General features: G+C 39.4%; 1 protein-coding gene across 1 annotated transcript in view; it reads left to right on the top strand.

The window, feature by feature from the left end:
• The window catches only part of AKAP9 (A-kinase anchoring protein 9), a 142,780-nt gene that overhangs the window by 55,210 nt on the left and 63,884 nt on the right, over positions 1-23,686 (top strand). Inside the window, exons 14-23 of the mRNA XM_056857090.1 lie at positions 3-201; positions 1,402-1,492; positions 2,268-2,342; positions 4,079-4,420; positions 5,912-6,124; positions 7,299-7,439; positions 7,890-7,993; positions 10,931-11,139; positions 16,838-17,064; positions 22,974-23,136. Coding sequence (XP_056713068.1) covers positions 3-201; positions 1,402-1,492; positions 2,268-2,342; positions 4,079-4,420; positions 5,912-6,124; positions 7,299-7,439; positions 7,890-7,993; positions 10,931-11,139; positions 16,838-17,064; positions 22,974-23,136 — 1,764 coding nt within the window. The remainder of the gene's footprint in view (positions 1-2; positions 202-1,401; positions 1,493-2,267; positions 2,343-4,078; positions 4,421-5,911; positions 6,125-7,298; positions 7,440-7,889; positions 7,994-10,930; positions 11,140-16,837; positions 17,065-22,973; positions 23,137-23,686) is intronic.

The following is a 23,686-nucleotide window of genomic DNA, read 5'->3' as shown; positions in this document are numbered from 1 at the left end:
AGATCTCAAAGTTAGGCCATCTCACTGGGAAGATATGGAGAAGTTTAAATCTCAGCTTGAAGAACAACATGCTCAAGAAGTTGAACGCCTCCGATCCTATTACCATCAACAATTGAAAGAAACTGAGGAAAGATGTACTGCAGAGATAACTCACTTGCAGAGTAGGCTGCAAGATGCCAGTGTCCCCTCTGAATGTTTCAGGTACTTTTGGTTTCTTTCTTCCCATTTCTGTCCATAATGAAGGCTGCAGTCAGGACCAGCTGAAGAGATTTTGGTGTCCAAGGAGAAATTATTTTTTTTCCTCATAATTTTATTTTCTGCTGAGGGAGCAAAGAATGTGCCTCAACTTCATGAGTTCTCCCAGTTGTCACCCTGCTCCATACAAGCAAATGGAGTGAGGGAAATATTGCTTTATTCACTTCTACTGGATAGGGGGAAAGGATAATTCTGTTCCCCAAACCCAATTTCAAGCCATGCTGTGTGAGGCATCCGTGAAAGGGGAACAGATTGTTCCACATCTCAGTGGGGCTTCACAGTTGACTTGAAGCCCTTGAATTATGCTGTCCCAGGCCAGATGCCCGTATTAGCTATTGGGTTGGGCCAGCTCGGAGTGCAGTTTTTACTGCATGGCTGCTGAAGAAGTGTTACTATTTTCAGAAAGTTACTAAAAATGTGTAAAAAAAATTACTAGAACAAAGTATTAGGGCCGAATCTATATGTTGGAACAACTGCATAATGCCTTGGTATCACAGGCTTGACAGTCGCGAACATTCAAACAAAACCCAGCTTCCCCATGCAGTTGTTACTTTAAGCAGAAGGTTTGTACAAGCATGAAGAAGAAACAAGGGTATGACAGTTGCAGAAGGCTGATTCTTCCATTATGTAGATCAAAATGCATTTCTAGCAATTATCTCTTCATCACGGGATTCTCACAAAGAATATGTAAATAATAGTTAACACACCGTTCAATTGCATTGTGCTTAAATGCAAATAGTAAAAATTACGGACAAAAACCATTATCAGTGCAGATGAATAATTTAAAAACTCCTTAGAAATATAAAAATTCCTACTGCATCCTCAAAGAGACTCAAAGTAAATGCTAAATAAGGGTAATTGGACGGCATTTTATAACGTACAGTTATTGGTATGTTCCAGGTTGTATTTTTTACGTGAATATGTTTTTGGTTGATCCTTTCTCTGGGTTCTTTGAGCATTCATTTTTTGTGCTGGATTGGGGGAAAGGGTCTTTGTTATAAGAACAGATTTGCCAGGGATGTGCTTGAAAACAAGCAACTCACAATACCTGTTTGCGGTAAAAACTGGAACAGGAAAATAATTTATTAGAAGAAATGCCATCTAACATTTATCTGATTATACTTATGATTTAATTTTCCTTTTTAGTATTTCCAAGGAATTGCAGGTAAATGAAACGCTACAAAAAGGGAAGGATGCTGAAAGTGGTCTCCAGCAAATTGTTGGGCAGACAGCAGAGGTACTATGTTCTGGATTATTTCTTTTTTCAGCATGATTTTCTGTGATTCAGGCATAGTATTTCTAGAGCTAAAGGTAACAGATGTTGGCAGTAAAAATTCTACACATAGGTAAAAATAATGTGAGTTAGTTCATGCCAAATAAAAAGCAATGGGTTTCATCCTACCACTACGTTCAGTTAAGTGCGGATCCTTCCTTCCTGCAGCACAAAGAGCCTTCCTCTGAGGAAGGGCCTTTTCCACTGGGGGAAGGCGCCATGCTTACCTGAGCAAAGTGGTAGGATACTGGTCACTTAATTTGTACGATGTTTAATCAAGAAATGTCAAAAAGTCATAAACTTTGAATTGAAGCAGGTTGTTATCCCTCTCTTCCCTCCTGTTATAAAGAAGTCATTTTATTCTAGACCATAAAGCTATGTTATAGCTTGCAGCACCAAATAACAGCTTTTATTTTTGTTTATGAGAGAGCTGGCATAAATTCCAAAAAGATAAGTATGTTACTTCCCTGAAATAAAAACAACAATCCTGTAGTACTTTAAAAGTAAACAAGTGGCAAGGGTGTATTGTAATCTTCATAAAATGCAAGCTAAAGTAGGCTCTTGTGTATAAAAACTGGAGCACTGCATTATTACTATATTTATTCAAAAACTCAGTGTAGTGTTAATGTGATATTAATAACAATTACATCTCTCCTATCTTTTCCTTTGGTCATACTGCATGCATAGCTTTAAATGCATAAATTTACACATTTAAATGATTATGTTCTTTTTCTTGTAGCTCTCTAATGAAGTTGGCATGATTGAATTCCTGGAAAAACAGTACCAAGAAAAATTGTTAGAAGAAATAGCAAAGGTACAAATTTAATAGGGCAATAATTAGGGTTCCGTTCAAGTATCTTGCCAGTCTGTGGTTAAGGAAGCACAACTGTGATTTGAGGTGATAATTCAGAAATTAACAAACTGAGGCTTGCTATTGGCTGACAAACTGGGATTAGAAACCTTGGTTTAAAGGGGTTTACAAATTATGGTCTAAATTTGGTTTGACATGACATTTGGATAAATCCAGAGGCAACTGCATCTAGAAATGGGAATGTTGAGCAGACAGAAAACAAAAGCAGTTAACTTGCCTTCATAATTTTGAAGGTCAGATCTTAGTTTGGAGCCTAACTGTTAGACTGATGTGGGGGGCCTAGCAGGAGGGAGGAATAGATTGGGGGTAGGAGAAAATATGAGGAAATGTCCTGTTCTCCATTTATAATACCAAATTGCTAAAGCTCCTCACCTACACGTGAATCTGAACATTTCTGAGAGGAAGAGTATTCCCCCTTCCTTCCCAAAGCTGCATGTAAGATTTCTTGTTGAAATTGGGGTCATCCTCTGATGCCACATACCCCTTCCCATAATAGCCTTTAAGCTGTTAGAGGATCCTTATTTAGATTTTAATGATTTCCCTCTAAGTGTCTTTTTAGTTTACTTATTGAGTTCATTTTTATCCTGCCCTTCCTTCATGGAGCTCAGGAGTGCTTATGTGGTTCTCCTCTCCTCCATTTTATCTTCACCAACAACCTATGAGGGACATCAGGCTTGAGAGAAAGAGACTGGCTCAAGGTCACCCAGTAAGTTTCATGGCCAGCAGTGGTTGAGCCAGTGTCTCCCCAGTTCTCTAGTTCAACACTCTTAACAACTGCACCACACTGAGTCTTCAGATCTTCATTTAAACTGCAAAGGAGGAAACTATGTAACAGCTTAAAGGAGTGTGTGTGTGTGTGTGTGTGTGTGTGTGTGTGTGGTAGTGGAAAGTGCCATCAAGTCGCAGACGATTTATGGCGGCCCTGTAGGGTTTTCTATGCAAGAGACATTCAGAGGTGTTTTGCCATTGCCTGCCTCTGCATAGTGACCCTGGACTTCCTTGGTAGTCTCCCATCCAAGTATGAAGCAGGACCAACCCTGCTTAGCTTCCGAGATCTGGCTAGCCTGTGCTATCTGGGTCAGTGTATTTAGGGGTGCAGAAATTGGCATTGTGTACAGTCAGGTGTGCAGTCCCCACCCCAACCACCCTCCACCCCCAGCCATTTCTTTCTTTCCATTAGTTTGTCGGTTGAAGGGAAGCAAACTACAAGTCCAGTATTTTCCAGGGGGATAATAATAATAATATTTATTGGTACAGTCAATCAGACCAGGGGGAGTGAAGTTTTGTCCCTATACTCTTTTCTCAGACTACCAGATTTTGAGGATTACATATCCAAATATTCATTAGGGGGATGGGGAAGGTTGACTCCTCTTTGAGGTAAAAACAGAAGTCACTATTTTTATGTATTCCTGCTCAAGTGCGCAGGAAGTTCCCTGTTGTTTGTGTTTGGCCTCGTTTTGTTCCTTCAATGATTGCCGCAGAGGAGTTCAGTTTATAGAGTGCCTCGTGCCTGCTGCACTGAGGTATGCAAAAAAAATTAAAGAATAAAATATTGTATTTTGCTGAATAGCTGTTAAGCATAGACTAGGAGCATACTTCAACAGTAACATTCACATGTCAATGAGAGAATGCATCCCACTAATAGTTAAGAAAATTCCTCTCTATCTCTATTTATTTAGGTTGTTGTAACCATGAGTGTACAGTTTGCACAGAAAAATGAACTTGAAAGAATTGCTAATCTAAAGGGAGAAGAAATTTTGATGGAAAATAATTTGAGAAGTAGAAAGGAATGCCCTGAAGAGCTAGCTAGCCATAGAGATGAGAGAAAAGGCGGCAAGTACGAAGCAACTAAATCACTTAGCACGGAGATCAGTGAAGAGTGCAGTGAAACATCATCCATTGATGGGCAGTTTCAGCCAGGTGTTAAGTCTGCTGTGATGCCTGGACTATGTGAGCTTGATTCAAGGTCCCCGACAGACTCCTCTTCAAGTGATAAAGAGCTTATGCAAAAGACATCTCAGGTGAGTACAGTCAAATAGCCCGTCATCTTCAGTCTTTTCATATTTTGAAAAGTACTAACTTGATTAAGCTAATATTTGTTTAAAATTACCTCCATAATTAACAAGCCATTCATCCTTTTTTGCATGTAATAATATTTTGACAACTGGAACAAAAACTTGTAATTGTGGAGGGTGGTAATCAGCATTTGTGGTTCAAACACTCATTCAGAATAAAGCACAAAGAAATGGGGTGACATTAAATAAATTCTGCACTGACATATTCTTATTATTGAATAATATTTTTAAAACTTAGATTTTTCAGTCTGATGTTTTCAGCTTAATAGGAAGGAAGCACTACCTGTAAATGTACATTACGTAGGCATAGCTTAAATGTACTATAAATGTTTCTTTGGAAGCTGTCAGTAGTGTAGGATGTGGTGGCCTGCTGTTTGACAAAGGCTGATCACTGGGAACATGTTATGTGCTTTTGGGATTGTTGCCCTAGATAATCTAGGGTTAGCACAAAGTACTATTTTTCCACTTGAGAGGCACTGGTTTTGCTTATATCCTTTTGCAAACTGTGATAAGTTTCCAAATATGTTTGTAGAAGCTATATAATTATAATAATAGAAAGTGGTTTTTCACATTACTTTCCAAGACAGTAAAATACTTTATATAGGCCGTCTCAATGGCTGTCCCACAATTATGAAATTTGGAATCTCGTCAGAATGCAAGTAAGCATGTTTGAAAGAAACGCAGGTTAAAGAAACATCTGAACTAAGTTTGGATGGCCAGACCAGAAATCAAAGTGTGTAAATGTTATGCAGTGGATTCTACCAAGGCTTCCTCCATCAGAGAGAGAGTTCCTTCAACAAAGAATGTCTTTTTTCCTCCATCAAGACAGCCATTCTTTAGTGGAAGGGGTATTTCCATTTAGCCTTCCTTCAAGGAAGAAGAAATTCACAGGATCCAACACTGTATTTGCTGTTACTGTGCAAAGTTATGGACTTTGGCAAGGGGCATTTGTAGGGATGTGTATGTGTGTAAAGTGCTAAGTCGTAGCCAGCTTATAGTGACCTCATAGGGTTTTCAAGGCAAGTGACTAACAAGTGATTGCCATTACCTTCCTTTGCATAGAGACCCTGGAATTCCTTGGTGGTCTCCCATCAAGTATTAACCAACACTGTTTAACTTCCAAGAGCTGATGAAATCAGGCTAGCCTGGGCCATCCAGGTTAGGGCATTTGCAAGGGAAGGGGCGTTTAAATTGTCCATCTACCCCTCCTCCCCCCGCAATTGTTTAATGTGTCTTGAAACCACCACCTCACTGGATAAAGGCACTTAAAGGGAGAAATTACAAATAGCCATGGGAAAGTGTTGGAGCTACTGCTTAATAATTGCTGCACAGTTTGAATTCAGTTTGGCAAGGTTATAGGCTGCAGTTCATACAACTAAATAACTTAAGGCTACTTAACACAAGATGAAATGTTACCATTGTCAATAATATTTACAGAATACCAGTGAAGACTCAGTATCTTCTAAGCAGATATTATTGTATGAAGAGCGCTTGGAAGATATGCGTCAAGAGCTTGTCCGACAGTATCAAGAACATCAGCAGGCAACAGAAATGCTGAAGCAAGGTCACATGCAGCAGATGGAATGGCAGAAAGAAAATCAGGAACTTCTCCAAGCAGAGCTTGATAGACTTAAAGCACAGTTAGCAGAGGTAACATGGGTCCTGAAGTACGAACAGTTGGATGAGAATCTTTCTGTATTCCTTATATCACATACCAACAAAAAAGACCCAAAGCTAAACCCTGATGTATTTATTACATATATTCATTCTCTTGTGTATTAGATTTTAAACCTTAAATTATTGTCTTCTTGTGTAAATAAATCTAACAGAAGGTTGTTTTTTTTGCAAATATGGTATTGTGGGGTCAACTTTCATGGCTCAAAAACTCTTCGGAGAAAGAAGGATGGCACTCTGTATTTATAGATAATCATACTTTAATAATAGTGGCAGTTTTCAACTGAATACTGGAAGTTCAGATTTAGCATGAGGCTGATCTTTTTCTGTGAGCAGCTCTGAAAAAGTTTCCAAGCTCCTTCCCAATTCTGTTCTTTTGGCCTGTGGCTAAGGAAGTTTCTTGCTGTCTCTAATGCTAAGTCCCTATTAAGGGGCAGGATTAATTAGAATCTGGTTCAAGGCATTTTTGAGTTGTAGCTGTATAGACTCAGCTACCCTCTGAGACCTGACCTTGTAGCCATGCACGGCAATACAAACATTTCACTTAAACTTGCTTCTAAACTGTAGCTGATATGGTTCTCACTTTGTTGTTTGAGGACAATTGGGTATGGGGCCTGTTCAGCTTGTAATGGGCTTTGAGAGTGGCTCAAACGGGAAGAGCTTGATTTAATTTAAAAATTAAATCAAAAGGGATGTCACTTAGGGGGTTACTGCACTTTGTATTCCCAGAGATGTATTAAGAGTTTGAAAATGTTGTAAAAAACATTGCTTTAAAAGAGTTTTTGGATACCACAGCTTATAAATGGTTGGAAGACGTCTTCACAGCTAAAGGGGCCAAACAAAGTGCGAACAGTATTTTTTATAACATTTTCAAACTCTTAAAACATCGGTGGGAATACATAGAAAGTGCAAACAGTATTTTTTATAACATTTTCAAACTCTTAATACATCGCTGGGAATACAAGTGCGGTAACACCCTTAGTTGCTAAAGTCTGAGAACTGCTCATTGATCTAATTGTGTTTGTCTGGGATTTATTTTTAATTCCATAGTTATAATTGTAAATTAAAAAATGAATGACCTTTATAATGATCAGAGACTTGCTGATTCCTTGTCTTGTTTCTTATATTATGAAATATATCCTTGTTTTAGAACCTAGCCCTGGATAGTGACCCCATTATCACAGAAAGAGAACAAATGCTTTTAGAGGAACTAGAATCACTAAAGAAGCAGTTAACACCTGAGAAAGCGAAACTAACTTCTGAGCTAAAAAATAGTAGTACTCAAACACAGGTAATAAAGACTTCGGCTACCTTTAAAAGCTGTTGAATCCAAATACAGTGGCATTGCTATTATCGACTTGTTTTCAGCCCAGGACAATTTCCTACTGGGTGTCAGGTTTACTGAAATGGTGGTTGATTAAATAGAAAGGTGGAGCTTTAGCTGCTGCCATTGTATTGAGGTGAACTCTAATTTTAATGTTGCTCTAGTAACTTCCAGCAAGGAACTAAGAAGCTGTTTACTTAGCACGACAAATGATTCTCATAGGCTATGGCTAAACTGTTTCAGTCTGCAGTGTAAGGTTTTCTTTGATAACAGCATGGTTAATTATTATTTCAAATATATGAAGCCTGCAAGTTAGATTTTGATTCTATATCATGATGATATATCAGAACAGCTGACTCCAATATGACAGGATTTTTGTCTGTTTTGTCCTCTCTGCCATTGCAAAAACTTACCCAGAGTGAAAATACAAGTGAAACTGAATCCAAAGAGAGCATTTTAGAAGGTGAAGATGGAGGAGGAAACCACGATGAAGATTCTTCAGACATCTTTTCTAAAGAAAGGTATACTGAGCTTGTATTGAGAAGGCTGAGATATCTTTGATCCAGCATGATAATACTTTGTATGACAGTGCAGCTTCTTGACAGATGTTAATGCTTGACAGACTAATGTTAATGCTTGAGCTCCTGTTTGACTACAATAGGCCAGTAGATTTTGGGATTGGTTACTTCCTTTTACTTTTTTAACTTATTGCACAGTGAATGCATAATAAAAAAACACTAGGAATTTAACAACATTAATTAAATAATGATGTTGTCACTTGATAGTGTATGGCTTGTGCCACATCTGTAGCAGTTTGTTAAATGGTAAAACTGATTTATCCATGTATATGAAATTTAGTTCCACAATATTATTCCTGATTTCTGACTCTCGTTTATAATATGGCTATCCATCACAGCAAGCGGTTTCACATTTTGCTGGCTAGCTAACATGACATGGGACAGTAAATTAGGCTCTGTATTTTTTTTTTTTTTGCATTTTGCTGCTCCCCTGATCTCAAACAGAACTTGTTGTACTGCAAAGGCAGTACATTATTTTCTTAGGCAAGCTCTCATTTTAAAACTGAATGATCTAAGGTGTGTGCCTTCATTTCCTGTGGTCTCTCACACTCCTGTGCAGTTTTTACATTTATCTGTTCTTTCTTCTGCCCACTTGATGGAGAATATATTATGTTCTATAATCGATCATCAGCAGTGCTGATGGGGAAGTACAGTTATAAATCAAACTAGGATTTATTTATAGTTCACATATAAGTAATTCAGTTTTAAAATGTATTTTTAATGCATCAAACATAGAATTTGGTTAGTAGCATATCAAAACAAAAGAAGCATATTTAAATGTGTGTCTAGATTATTCTATCTTTAATGTCAGCATCTCCCAGAAAAGCAAAATGCAGATCTGGCATCAGGATAATTTTAGTAACCTGAAAAGTGAGCATAATGTTATGCGGAATTACTTCAGTTTAGATTGGAGAAGTTCTGCAAAGGACTGCACTGCCCACTTACTTGGAGTAGACCCTGTTGACCGCAGTGAAACTTACTTCTTGGTAAACATGCATGGCTGCAGTTCTATGCATATTTATTTGGAAGGAAATCCCATTGAATTCTGTGAGATTTCTGAATAAATATGCATATGATAGGAAAACACAGTAAATATTTCTCCATTATTAGCCTTCTTTTAAATATATTAGAAATGCCTCCACTGATCCCTCTCACTATTTGATGTAGTCCTCTTAGTTTTAAAATCATGAATGGAAAAGTACCACTTTATAGTTGCTGGATCTTTTTCAAAGATAGTAATATGTTGGTGATTATTCTAAAAGTTTGCCAACAGCCAGCCCTCATGGGGAGTACGTCAACTCTGCTGCTCATTAAAGAAATTAGCAGAATCTGGTTGAACTGCAGAGGGAAGTCTCTTGGGTTTTCATGTTTCATTAACCATCGGGCATTACTAGCTAGGAATAGGTCGTGTTCGTTGAACTTTGCCTACAGATAAATGTGATTTTTTTCTTTGTGTAAGCTCTCACAGGAGCAGAGAGCATTACCCTTGAGAGAGCCATCGTGGTGTAGTGGTTAAGAGCGGTGGTTTGAAGCTGTGATCTGGAGAACCGGGTTTGATTCCCCACTCCTCCACATGAGCGGCGGAAGCTAATCTGTTGAACTGGATTTGTTTCCCCACTCCTACACATGAAGCCAGCTGGGTGACCTTGGGCTAGTCACACTCTCTCAGCCCCACCTACCTCACAGGGTGTCTGTTGTGGGGAGGGGAAAGGAAGGTGATTGTAAGCTGGTTTGATTCTTCCTTAAGTGGTAGAGAAAGTCGGCATATAAAAACCAACTTTTCTTCTTCTTGATGGGAAGCAGCCCCTTTTGGAGTGTAGTTCCCCTAAACTGAGCATCTGCAGCCAGAAAAATTGTAGTACATGACTAAAATTGGTACAAATGTCCAGGTGGCTCTACTAGCAACTGATATCAAGCAAAACTTCATAACAGTGGAAGATGCTACATGCTCATCTTTTTAACACATTTACAGTGTAATTTTCCATAGTGGTATTCCACTCTAAGCCGATTGATTTCAGTAGACTTAGACTGAAGTAACTCTGCAAAGAATTGTTTTACTATTAAGGCTTTGGAAGATTGTTTACCCTAAGCTATGGCAGTTACTCCCATGTGTCTTATTCTTTACTGAATATAGAAAATTTGTCTTACCCTAATTAAATTAACTGTATAAACTATTGAGTCCATTTAAAATTAAATATAGTCCACCAGTAATGCAGATATTCATAGAATCATAGAGTTGGAAGGGACCACCAGGGTCATCTAGTCCAACCCCCTGCACAATGCAGGAAATTAACAACTACCTCCCCCCACATCCCCAGTGACCCCAACCCTCCCCCCGCCATGCAGGATCCCGCAATCAAAGCACTCCCGACAGATGGCCATCTAGCCTCTGCTTAAAGACCTCCAAAGACAAGGACTCCACCACCCTCCGAGGCAGCACATTCCACCGTCGAACAGCCCTCACTGTTAGAAAGTTCTTCCTAATGTTTAGGTGGAATCACGTTTCTATTAGTTTAAATCCATTACTCCGTGTCCTAGTCTCTGGAGCAACAGAGAACAAGCTAGTTCCCTCATCAACATGACATCCCTTCAAATATTTAAACATGGCTATCATGTCTCCCCTCAACCTTCTCCAAACTAAACAAACCCAAGTCTCCCCTCAACCTTCTCTTCTCCAAACTAAACAAACCTAAGTCTCTCCTCATAGGGCATGGATTCCAGACCTTTGACCATTCTGGTCGCCCTCCTCTGGACACACTCCAACTTGTCAACATCCTTCTTAAATTGTGGAGCCCACTTGTTATTGTGAGGAGTATTGTGAGGGAAATAAAAAAGAATGAAAAGTTTTGGTTGAGTTCCTTTTCCTTTTTCCGTGAACAGACATGGCTTACAAAAAGCCAACAACAGACTGTTAAAGATTCTGTTGGAAGTTGTGAAGACCATTGTTGCTGTAGAAGAAACAATTGGCTGCCATGTTGTTGGGTTGCTAGATCGTTCATCAAAATGTCAGTTGTCTTGTAAAAGTCTTTCCTGGGAAGCAAAAACAGAGGATCTGAAAAAACCAAGCATCCGTGTGGGATATGAAGCAGGTATGTGCAATAGAATTATTATTTTTTGTGACACGTATGTAAAGTACATAAATAAATTTTAGAGAAGTACTCCTATTACTCTAATAAAACCAAGGGCAGGTGTGTTGAAGGGCTGTAAGAGTTGGTTGTGTAGCTTTTTTGTGTGGTTTATCTCACATGAAGCAGAAAGTGTACTGGCCATAGATATATTCTATTTCCTAATTCTGATCAATTCCTTTTTTAAATGATAGTACCATTTCCTGGACATGTTTGTACAAGTTGTTATTGATGCTCTTTACTTTGATTCCATGGTAGATTATATTAGTAGGTGTTTATTGGCAACTCAGTTGTTTGTTTACCATAAATCTCACAAATGAAATGTTGCATCATCTCAACATTGTTAATGAGAATATCATTAGGCTGTCTTTCCAGTACATATGATCCAATCTAAAGTCCTTAGTATTATGCTAATCTAGCATATCTCACTTCCTTGTCCAAATGTGTTTGTGTGTCCTGGGCTTTAGAACATTATTCACTACTGGAAGTGGGTTTGCTTACCTCCGATGAAAATTTGGCTTGTATTAACTATGGTTAACACCCATGCAGACATAATACTACTGTGACATAGTTACCAAATCTGAAAGGGTAGAGGGGAATTTGTTTGTAGAATGGGGAGAAGGACACGCTGTAACCCAGGGGTTTCAAACATAAGGCCTGTGGGCTGGATCTGGCCCCTTGAGAGCTCTTTTCCGGCCCTCAAGCCGGCCGAGGCAGCCACACACACCCCACTCTCGATCTGGGCTGGCAAGGCATGGCCCGGCCCGACTAACTTACACTTATGTTATATCCGGCTCTCGTAATAATTCAGTTCAACACCCCTGCTCTAACCTGCAAGACACTTCTAATTCCTCACCGTAATTAGGAATTTGGGAACATTACATTTGCACCGAGTCTTAAACAGTGGTAGGGCAGCAAAAGCTATGAGACACATTCTAGATGACAGAAATTTCTGTTGTTCTTTGAAAGGGCCTCAGCACTTCCAGTCCCATCTTGTGTTCTGTAACATTCTAAATATCTGGAGACTAGGTGCCATAATAAAGTAGTATCCTTTAGATACCCTGCACAGTTAAAACGCCCTGAGCCTTTTGTAAATGTTCCTTGTCTGAGATGGAATACTGCAATATAAAAGCCGTCTTCAGATGATATAGAAGTGGCAACTACAATGCAAACAGAATTTCAGCAAGAATTAGTACCACCCTGTCCCCTCCCCTCCTGGAGTCTATAAGTGTTTTGACTTTAATTCAGCTGTTACTTTGCTAACTTCTACCGGATGAAATTGCCTAGGTTCTTGTAGGTTATCTGGGCTGTGTGACCGTGGTCTTGGTATTTTCTTTCCTGACGTTTCGCCAGCAGCTGTGGCGGGCATCTTCAGAGGAGTAACACTGAAGGACAGTGTTACTCCTCTGAAGATGCCTGCCACAGCTGCTGGTGAAACGTCAGGAAAGAAAATACCAAGACCACGGTCACACAGCCCGGATAACCTACAAGAACTGATGAACTCTGACCGTGAAAGCCTTCGACAATATTTTGAAATTGCCTAGCATAAAAGTTGGCAAAATCCTGCTGCTGAACTGAAGGGTGGCAGAGAAGATCAGGTAGTCATCCACCTATGCTGCTACTGTTGCCACTCCTGCTCCAAGGAGGGGATATCTTTTTTCAGAAGGATTCACACCAGTTCTGATGTACACAGTAGTCATTTCATTTAAAAAAAAAAAAAGACAGTGGTAAAACTGACAAGTTCAGTTTCACCAAGCAGAGAGGGTAAAGTTAATGATGAGTGGGGTGGGGCAGTCAGGTAAAGCACAAAGGACATGCAGGTAAAGTACATGCTGTCTCCCATTACTTCATTTAACCACTCCCCCACATCAGGGGAATTGGCCTGTCCCCCTGGAAGGCTTGCACATCAATTCCATTGGAAACTGAACAAATTGCCACAAACTGGCACTTGGCATGGAAAACAAGGTAATACAGTGGCTTGTGAGAAATGTTGCCTGGATTTCAAATCATCCATGATTGAGTGGATATTGTCTGTACTAGACAAACAGCCTCGTTTGGAAGCACTTCATTTGTGAATCTACAGAATATTTTTAAAAATGGTTTATAATATGAAGGGTTTTCCCTCCTGTGCGGCCTTTGCCATAGAGCAGGGGTGGGGAACGTCAGGCCCGGGGGCCGTATAAGGCCCGCGGAATCATTTGGTCTGGCCCTTCATGGGTCCTGGCAGATCTCTAGCTCAGAAGGATGCTGCCCTGCCTGAATCTCTTGGGCCCAGCTGGGGACGGCAGAGCTCAAAAGCGAGTCGCTCTACGTGGCAGACACTCGGAGCCGTCTCCGGCCCTGCCTCTTGGCTAACTGTCTGACCAAGTATAGCAGGCTAATTTTTAAGTTGATAATTTTGCGTGGCCCACGAATGATGTTATAGATATCCAAATGGCCCTTGGCAGAAAAAAGGTTCCCCACTCCTGCCATAGAGGATCATAAAATGGTTCATTAGCACTCTGTGTTTCAAAATCCTGGTGTGCGAACTGATATTCCTTCAATCTGAACTTAGCAACTTGTGCTCTTTGGAGCATAAGAATGTATGTAATAAAACACAAGACTACACTTGCCTTTTCTGAACTTGCGCTGGCTAGATTTAAAAATAAAGACTGATGAACTTTGTCATGGTAATTTATAGAGGGTAGAATGTAATGGCATGGCTAGGAAACAGGCACTTAAGGTGAAAGTCCAGATTTCAATATGAAGGCTTATAATTTGTATTATAATAATTGTATTATAATAATTTGTATTATAATACAAATTCTTTTATCTGAAAGAGTGGAAGTGCATCATCCTAAAGTAATTAAAAAGTTGGCATTCCCTTGTCAGCTTTATTCCCTTGGCTCTGGCTTCAAGTTCATGTTTCAGATCTTGTTTTGAAGTAAACCCTGATACCATTATAAGTCTTAACCATAGTTAAGGCCTACAGGTTGAAGGCAGTGAATTAATTTTGTGTATGGGAAAAGACTGGACAGAAGGTGATCCTGAGACTTTGAACCAGTCTTGAAGGAAGGGCAGAGATATATATCTGTTACACCTCTGATAATTGGATAACCTGTACAATATAGAGACTATATTTTACTGGACTCCTGCAGTCCGACCTTTAGGTATAAATACTTAATCATTGTAAGATGCCCCGCCTGGACAGGCGTCGCCCCAAGGTCCGGGGTAGCCAGGGGAGGTGAGGTCTGTGGGGCCTCCTCAGCCTCAGACCATTCCGAGGGGGAGTCGGAACTCTCTTCCCCCTCAGAGGAAGCCAGTGTCTTGGCCCAAAAGCTCAGGCAGTATGGCCAACTCTGACTCTGCTCCTCCCTGGCCTCAGCCTCACAGCCTCTTTTACATCCCTCCGGTCCCAGCTCCACCCCTGTCTCTGCCCCCCCAGGTCCTGCCCCCGAGCCCATATAAGGAGAGAGAGAGGCTTATGTCAGCCCTCTCTAATCCGCGGCCGGGGATGCATGAAGCTCACTTCATCAGGTACAAAAGAATACACAATAACTAATAATCCTTTTATTTGAATGTATCTTTTCTGTAGCTCTGCTTACTGTACTCCAGGTTCTTATTTTGTCAGAAGCTAAAACAGGGTATCTTACCTGGTCAGTACTTAAGATGGGTGAACTTCAGAGAGCTTCAATTGTGTCAGTAAGTGGTGTTGGTGAATCAGTAGGGGGGATATGGTTCCCTCGACTGAGTCTTAACCAATGCGTTGGTATAGCATTGACAAACAGTATCCTGGATGTACATCTCAAAGGTCCTTTCGACTCTGAGGATATTAAAGCCCCTGCACTACGCTAACACCCAGAGGCCCTTCACCTCCTGGGTACTGAATAATCATATTTTTATATTATTGTAAAAGAATAGCAAGTCTTTTTTCAGGGGTTTGGAACTTTTTAAATGTCGCATTTCTCCAAATCCATTCTAAACATTGCACAATGCATTGGCTGAAAATAATTGCCAGCAATACCTGTGGAATCTGCATCTTAATGTGTTTGAGTTGGATTCTGCAGGGCATGTAAAGCGCTTTGAAATCCTGTGTAGATGAAAGGTGCCGTGCAAATGTAAATTAAGTTCATCCACTTACTCATTTCATTCACACACACCTGCTGTATTTTAATTTTTTTCCCTGTGTGGAGTTTAATTAAATTTACTTTAGCCTTCCAAAACCTAAAAGGAGATATGAAACAGTAGTTAACATTAAGGAAAATATTTCAGTGGTGTTGTAAATATTAGCAAAGGCGGCACCAACCTTCAAGTCAGTGCTTTAAAAATACGTAGCAACATATTCTTCTTGAATTGGTGGCTCCTGCTGTAGCTCCCATGATAATAACCAGCGCAACGAAAGGGAAGTACCGGGGCCCCACAGTTAATTTTTCTTGTTAAGGTCCAAAAGTGTATTGCTTAATGCTGTATGCATGTAAAGCCTCAGATAAAACTGACAAAAGATGCACATAAGAACTAATAAATGGCGATGCTGACTATAGCATGGCAGTGGGTTTTTTATCACTGTTACAGTAACTAATGGGTTGATGCATGAAATTATTGCTGAGAGGGCAATATCAAATGCATGAGACTTATAGGGAGACAAATAATTGTTTCCAAATAGGCCAGTCCATGGCTAGAATTAATACCTCCCAACCAGTATCCATGTTAGTAAATCTTCTTTCCTGCATCTCTTGATCTTTTTCACAGCTACCACATCCTGACTACTACCACAATAGTTTATACCCCTTTGCAGATTTCTGAGGTATAAGATGGCAGTGGTTAAAAAGTGGTTACGCAGTTCCCTACTCAGAAGGTTAGCCTAATCACAGATAGTCATCCAGTCTCATTTTGTGCAAAAATATTCCTCTGGAATTAGTTGCCACATCATTACCGTAATACCCAACAATATTGCCAACTTAATGGTCTTGAATTTTTTTTTGTTTATCCAGAATATTTCAACAGAAACTTAATTCTATTTATGTTTACTTGGAAGAAAATCCAACTAAACTACTTATCCTTGAGTAAATTTACATGGGAATTATAGCCTCAGTCATTGAGTATCAAGGGAGCCATAATATCTATTTTTGTCCCATCTCTTAAAATTAGCAAGCCTTTGCTTATCTTCTGAAAGTGATTTGTACGAAAGTAATTTTCCAAAAAGATTATCAGAATCTGGCTAGAAGTAATACTGGTGTACTGAGTTTATAGTTTCTGAGCTTGCTATGGGCAACTGTTTATACCAGAAAACATTGGGAATCCCTGCAAAATATGGCAGCAGCTGTGACTGCAGTCCAATAAATTCAAGTTTCTGTGCTGTATCTGGTATAAGAATAGACTGTTGTGTGCTGCAAAAATATTTTTCTTCTGTTAATATCTCCTTTTCTATTGTCTGTCTTTGCTTGCTTTGTGACTAACATTTTCTCTATTGGTGTAACTTTTAGTGCAAAATGTATTTCTTTTGTTGTTTTGGTATCCTGTTTTAAAGTTGTAAGAATAGCTATGTGTATGTTTTGGTACAGTTTGTTCAATCACAATTCATTACTTATATGTAAACGTATATGGACATTTTTTACTATTCTTAGTGCCAAAAAGCTATCCTAGACATCATTGTTTGTTTCTTTTCTTTTCTTTTTTTTTGCAGAAAAGTCATTTTCTTCATATCATGGCAGTAATCTGGAAGGTGATGTCAGCAACGTATGGTCGGAAGTAACCGATGAAAACCTTGTCCTCTCCCAGTACCTCACAGAGCATAGCTTTGCTGGTGTGGAAATAGACTCTGAAAATCAAGAGCTAGTTTTAAATATCAGCTTTCGTCTTCAGGCAGCAGTTGAAAAACTTCTGGAAGCAATCAATGAAACTACCAATCAGGTAATAGTTCTTAATTATATTTTGGGTGGCCAGTGTGAGGCAGGAGCAGTACTACTGATAGAGGAGCCAAGGAACTGCTCTCGTAGGTTCTGTAGAAGTTTTGAAAATCTTTTCTGCCTTTTCAATGAAATTCTAAGCATAGTCCTGTAGCCTGGTACAGATATAATGTTGCCAATTTCTTGACAAAGGTTAAGAGATTGGAAATGCCCTGCAATTTTGTAGACTCCATACCCTCCCCTACGACTAGTTTTCAAACCTGGTTAAGAAGGGATCTATTCAGGATTAACCACGGTTGGCAGCCATGCATATATAGAAGCAAGCTATGATTAATGCAGGGATTACTGCAAAGAAGTGGGAATTCATGGCAGAGAGGTGAGAGAGAAGTAATATCAATATTCTCATTTCTGCTTAGACTTGCATGAGAAACTAGTAGACTCGCTGATGTTGTATAAGCAGAAATATAACCATTATAAAGGCTTTTGTTTTGTGGTTAATCTTTCTCTGCAAATCATAAAGTATCCAGTTGTGTGAATATATTTGTGTCTGTTTTTTTTCTAAAACGTTAAAGGGAAAAAATAGCCAGGTGTTCCTGGATTTTAGGAGGGTTTTCTCTCCATGTTTTCACTTTAGAATCTGGGCATTTGTGCTGTTATGTTTACTTCTGGAACTCTATAGTTTATTTGGGAAACTGTAGTAATATTAAAAGGTTACCCGCAAATACAGTAATGTGGCACAAATTGTTTGCTTGCTGTTTCTTGGTCAGTCGCTGTGGCTTTGCTCTTGCCACTTTTTGAAGGTCTCTCTTTTCTTGGTTTTTGGATTTTTACTCTGATCTGTTTGACGCTTTTGATGTGTCGATGAGGGACTTTGGGTAAGGGGAAGCTCTGCACATAAGGATTGCATTATAGTGTGGCCTTAAGCTAGTCCTTCACTACTGTTCTTTCCTTTTATCCCTTAGAAGCTCCTTGATTCATTGATCTTGAGCAGCATATATCTAGTGTTTGAGGGATATAAGGACTGAAACAAATCTTGCCACTGACAATGTAGTTTTGGGATCCCTATCGCTTAGTAGAAAATGCATTATGTCGGACACAAAGGCATTAGATTTGTATGTTAAAAGGGGGGAGATATAATGTGATCGAAGTTCCTCATAAAAGCGGCATTCCAAAAGGGCATGAGCTAGTGAATCAATAGAGCCAGAAGAGCAAGGACAGGTCCTGTCTGGATATGGTATATTCAAAATTCTGCTCTGCATAACCATAGAGGGGTTAGCATTCAATCTAGCTAAACAAAAGGCTCTAGAAAGATGAGGAGTTGTCAAATAATATGTATAAGCAGGCAAACCACATGGTGGTGGTATTCCAAAGAACTGGGATGAACTAACGCAGTGACCATGAAAAGTAGTGCTGTTATAATCAAGCTCTTTAATGCGCTTTTTAATTTTGGTGAAAGCTTCAGTTTTCCCAAGTTCCAGTAACATATCCTGCGAGAAGCCCAGCAATGACAGTTTCTCATCTAAGATTTTTTGCCATGAGGATTTAAAAGGGTCGTGCTTCAGAGAAGCTAGGAACCCCTCAGTGCTAAAGCACAGTTTAAGGTGTAGTTTAAAGGCGGCCAACCAGGCCCTAGCTTCGAGTGACATTTGGCCAAACTCAGAATGAAGAGTAACGCCAGCAACACATCGAGGGGTGTTTAGGAGTTTTCTTAAGAACTGAATCAATGGACAATCTATAGATTCATTGACAACTGTTATCCAGATGGCAACACCAAAAAGAATAATTGGGGTAATTTTTAGATTAAAAACCTGAATAGCCCCTGGAATATATTTGCCACCTTTGGTGTGGAAAAAGTTGACAATAGCACCAACCCCAGGTTTAATTTTGTTGGACGCTGCTTTTTGATGGGCATTCCAATTTAGGTTATGGGGAAAAAGAATGCCAAGGTAAACAAACTCCTTGACTTGGTCAACCTCAAAGCCGTCTAATACCCAGCGAAAAAGAGGCATTTTTCTCCTCTTAGTGAAGATCATAATCTTAGATTTATGATGGTTTATTTTAAGATCTTCCCTAGAGCAGTACTTAGAGACGGTTCCACTACTGTTCCAGGCTGTCAAAGTGGTGAACGTGGAGTTGTTTCAGCTACGTTTTGTCCAGGATCATCTCTAGCTGTTGCTATTATTTAATCTGGCGTTTCCCCAGCAAGACTTCTTTATTACTGTGTCACTTCCTGGATTGCAGTCCTAAGAACACTTTTCTGGAAGTAAGCCCAATAGACCTGTTTAGGATCCCTCCCTTCGGAAGCTATTTCAAGATATGTTCTGTACCAGAAAGATCTAGGAGCGGTCTTGAGTTGGCCTGTTTTTGACTCGCGTACTGTTCCTAATAGAAACCAAAACATTTCTGGGAAGATGGTGAATGCTAAAAGTCTGAAACACCTGCCTTGCTTTTAATGAGCGCTCATAATGGCTCTGTAAACAGAGGAAAATTCTTTAATGCATTGTACAATTACTTAGTGTCATTAGTTTGATGTTTCTTTTAAAATAGTGCTTTAAAGAGGTGGGAAAACCAGTAGTGAAGCTGCTGCTTTAATCTCTACTGAGTACTGTGTTTCTGATCTCTGGTTTGGATTTTGAATCTTGTCAGGCAAGGTTTATTGTGGGTGTGTTAAATTCAAATTCCATCTGCACTGTGTACCTGTAGTAAAGAAATTAAGCCACTCCTACTGTCCTGACCTCTTCCTCAACAGAGGTATTGAGAGCCAGCCTTTTACTCAGCACGATGGAGTTTCCTCTGACTTCTAAACTGCTCTTCTCACAACTGAAAGGAAAGAATAAAGGCAAAATAACGTTCCTTTTGATGACTGTGTGATGGGTTTTACTCCCCCAGAGATTTTTGAAAGTTGACAGTTGCTGGAGATTTCTTTTGGGATTGATAATGGTTTTGCTTTCTTTCCTTCGATGAATGCCTGCCTCGTGTTACCATTCAGTTTTGTTTGAAATATCTTTTGGGATTTAAACTCGACGGTAAACAGAACAGCTCTGTGAAGTTACAAGTGGTGATTCTTCCTTCTTCTTTAACTCTGTGCTCACTTGGGAATTCTCTGCACTCACAGTTTACTTAAGAGTGTGATTCTGGCTCTCTGCAGCAGACGGACAATTGGTTGAAATAGTTTGCCATGTTCCCCAGAATATTTAATCCTATCATAGGTAAGGCAGGTAGCCTTATCTGCTGGGAACGGAGCTAAGTATAACAGCCCATTATTCAGGAATGGATTCCTACAGTGCGTATTGGGCAACAAATTTATTCAGTGGTGTGCAGGCAAGAAGAGGCCAAGAAGAAGATACTTATGAAGTTGAATCTCGTGTGCCATTACCAAATCCTTTTCCTTTCACCGATCAGTTGGATGAAAATAATTCTGTAGTTATAAATACTACAATTTTTCGTTTTCGTCATAAGAAAAATGGACATAAATTAAGAATTGTTTCTAAAATCTCCTTGCCTGCACCCCCTTATTCAGTAAGTATAATAGAACTTGAATAAATTTATATCTCTTATCTTACACGGCTGTTATAAATGGTAAAAGGTGAATGCTAAACTTTGTAATGAATTATTTTTACTCTGATGCAGTTTAATTTATTTTATAAGCTAATAAATAATTAAATTAAAATTGGCGATGTAGCTCCATATAGGCAGGCCAGGGTATTGAATGTGGGTGCTTTACAGTGCAATCCTGTGTCGAGCTACTCCAGATTAAGTGTATTTGTAGCTGTGGGTTTCAACTGGAGTAATTCTACATAAGACAGCTGTAGCCCCCTTCCCTCATTACAAAGTCTTCTGCACAATACTCATCTGTCCATGAAAACCTGCTTCCATTGTTTGCAGTGTTTGCTGTTTGTTTACTCAGTCTGCCCTCAGTGGGGTAACTATACTACATCATTAGTATTAAAATGGTAGTAAAATTAAAATATTTTACTTAATAAAGCATTGCGCTAGAAAAGCCAATAGTATATAAAACACACACAATATGAAAATAGACATCTACTGGGTCTAAAAACAAGGGTGTGGATTCTTTTTATATCCTGCTGTTAAACAAATACGTGCTGTGTCATTTGTAACTTGAGTGCCACGTGAAATGTCAGCAGGTTTATACTGTCCAAGTCAGTAGGGAAGAACTTTATATAAAAAAATTCATCATTTGACTAAGAAAAAAGAAAGACTACTGCTATATTCTAACTTATTTTAGCGTACCTTAAGAGCATAGCTCTAAGAATGTGATTTTCTCAGGTTTATTCCATGAATTTGATCCTATAAATTATGACCAGAGTTCCCACCCCCATAGCAGACCCATTGAAACTAGTATAAGGCAGGATTTCTGGCCATTGCAGTAGTGCAAATATATATATATGTGTGTGTGTGTGTGTGTGTAATTGTAAAGCCTTTGAGATGCTTTAAAAATGTAACTTTTTTTGTTATTTCCATTTTAATTCGTACCAGTTAAATGGTGGATATAAAATTAGACCAATAGTAACAATGCAGGATATAAAAGATCCCATGTACAAATTAGGTCACCATAGTTGTGTTCTCGCCCCACCCCCCCAAGTGCAAATATCTTTTGTGAAGTTGCATGCCTTTTTTGTGGCTGCTCCCTCCTGGAGAAGCCGCAGAGGGTTTTTAGGAAGGCTTGTAAAACTGTTTTTATTTTGCAAGTCCCCACCCTAGATTTTTCCTGTTGGCTTGTATTTAGTTGTATTACACATGAACACATGAAGCTGCCTTATACTGACTCAGACCCTTGGTCCATCAAAGTCAGTACTGTCTATTCAGACCGGCAGCGGCTCTCCAGGGACCCAGGCAGGGATCTTTCACATCACCTACCTGCCTAGTCCCTTGAACTGGAGATGCCGGGGATTGAACCTGGGACCTTCTGCGTGCCAACCAGATGCTCTACCACTGAGCCCTGGCCCCTCCCCAATATCTGGTGGTGATTTGTTACATGTGGCACTGAACTGGTGTTAATGTTTGAGGCTGTGAGCCAGTCCAAGCTGTTTACAATAAAATAATGCTCTTCAGAAAGGAGCTTTAGATCCTGAGAAACTTTTACTGCAGGTTTGTTTATTCTGTGACCTTTGATAGCAGTTTTACTTTTCTTTTACAAATGTACATGCAAAAATAACAGCCTGTATCCACCATGCAGTTCTGAAAACTTAAGAGTGCTTAAGTTTCTTTAAGGTGGTAGTTTCTAACAAGATCCCCTCATTGCAACCTAGTGAAGGCCCCCCCCCCAATTATTTCTGGGGGTCAGCATAAGAGACAAAGTAGGGCCTGCAGAGTGAGCAGGTAATCAGTGTAAATTGACATCCCCTCTTAAATATAAGTGCCCTGAAGTCTTTAAAATGTGTGTTGGGATACTGCCTTGCATATTGTGTGTTGCTTTATTTTAGCATAGCAGAAAGCACTCACGTTTTTCATGAGGTAGGGTTATCATTTGAGACATGCAGTGTTCTTAGAACATTTCATGGAAATGTGCAGTAAGAAGAATATCCAAGTAATAAGTGCTAAAGATTGTATTAAAGTGGTTTAAAGTGCTGTGTATATTTAACAGAAAAAATGAGCCTGTCTTGAATTGACATAAACTAGGAAGTCTCAAAGTTCCGGCATTTGGACACGGATATGATCACTTGACTCATTGTACCATAGTTTGCAGATGTTTGCTTATCTTGTTGGCTGTGTTGTGTAAATATTATAAAGTTCTGATTGAGATATGTGGGACAATTAATGAAAAGGCATCCATCAACTTTAAGAAAAAAATTCCCACAATGCTGAACAGTTTCAGTGTGAGGCTTAGGAAAAAATATATATTTGTAACTTTATAAAATCATAACATTTTAATTTAATTCTCTTACTTTGTAGCTTGAACATGCCAAAGTTACTCAGACAGAATTGATGCGAGAGTCCTTTAAACGGGAACAAGAAGCCACTGAATTGCTCAAAGGGCAGGAGGATTTACAAGAGCGGCTGGATGAAGAAGTTAAAGCTAGACAGCAGTTGGCGTTGGAGCTTGGCAGAGCGGAGGGTGAGTAATGGCCTCCCCTGTTATGTGGAGCTTTAAAAGCCTTACGAGTCACTTCTCTTCATTATATCAACCGTATTTTCAATTTTGTATCTAAAAATTTCACAGTTATGAAGCTATTCTGATATCATGAATCCTTGTTAGCGTTTCTGGTAGTTATGGATCAAATATCAGTTTTTCATTAACAGAAGAAAGGAGGTGTTACTAGAACTGAAAATTAATTCAGATCTCTTTGAAAAAGGGGAAAGAAACTGCCATAATGAGAGTGGGGGACAGCAGAAAAAGTGTTTCGGTTTGAGGGCTGCACTAATAATAAAGGGTGGGGCACTTCAGAGATCTGTAGTGGATCATCTAACCTCTTTAACTTGCACAAAATAAGAGGCTGAACTTATTTCCTTTGAATTATTTCATTATCATAGCTTTTATTCTTGTAATAGACAGCCATGCTTCCCTGAGTGTGTGTTGATGGTGAACACATGAAGCTGCCTTATACTGAATCAGACCCTTGGTACATCAAAGTCAGTATTGTCTACTCAGACCAGCAGCGGCTCTC

Source organism: Euleptes europaea, chromosome 11, assembly GCF_029931775.1.
Source record: "Euleptes europaea isolate rEulEur1 chromosome 11, rEulEur1.hap1, whole genome shotgun sequence".
In the NCBI taxonomy this organism is placed as follows: Eukaryota; Metazoa; Chordata; class Lepidosauria; order Squamata; family Sphaerodactylidae; genus Euleptes; species Euleptes europaea.
Note: the sequence above shows the minus strand (reverse complement) of the source record. Positions and strands in the feature narration are given on the sequence as shown.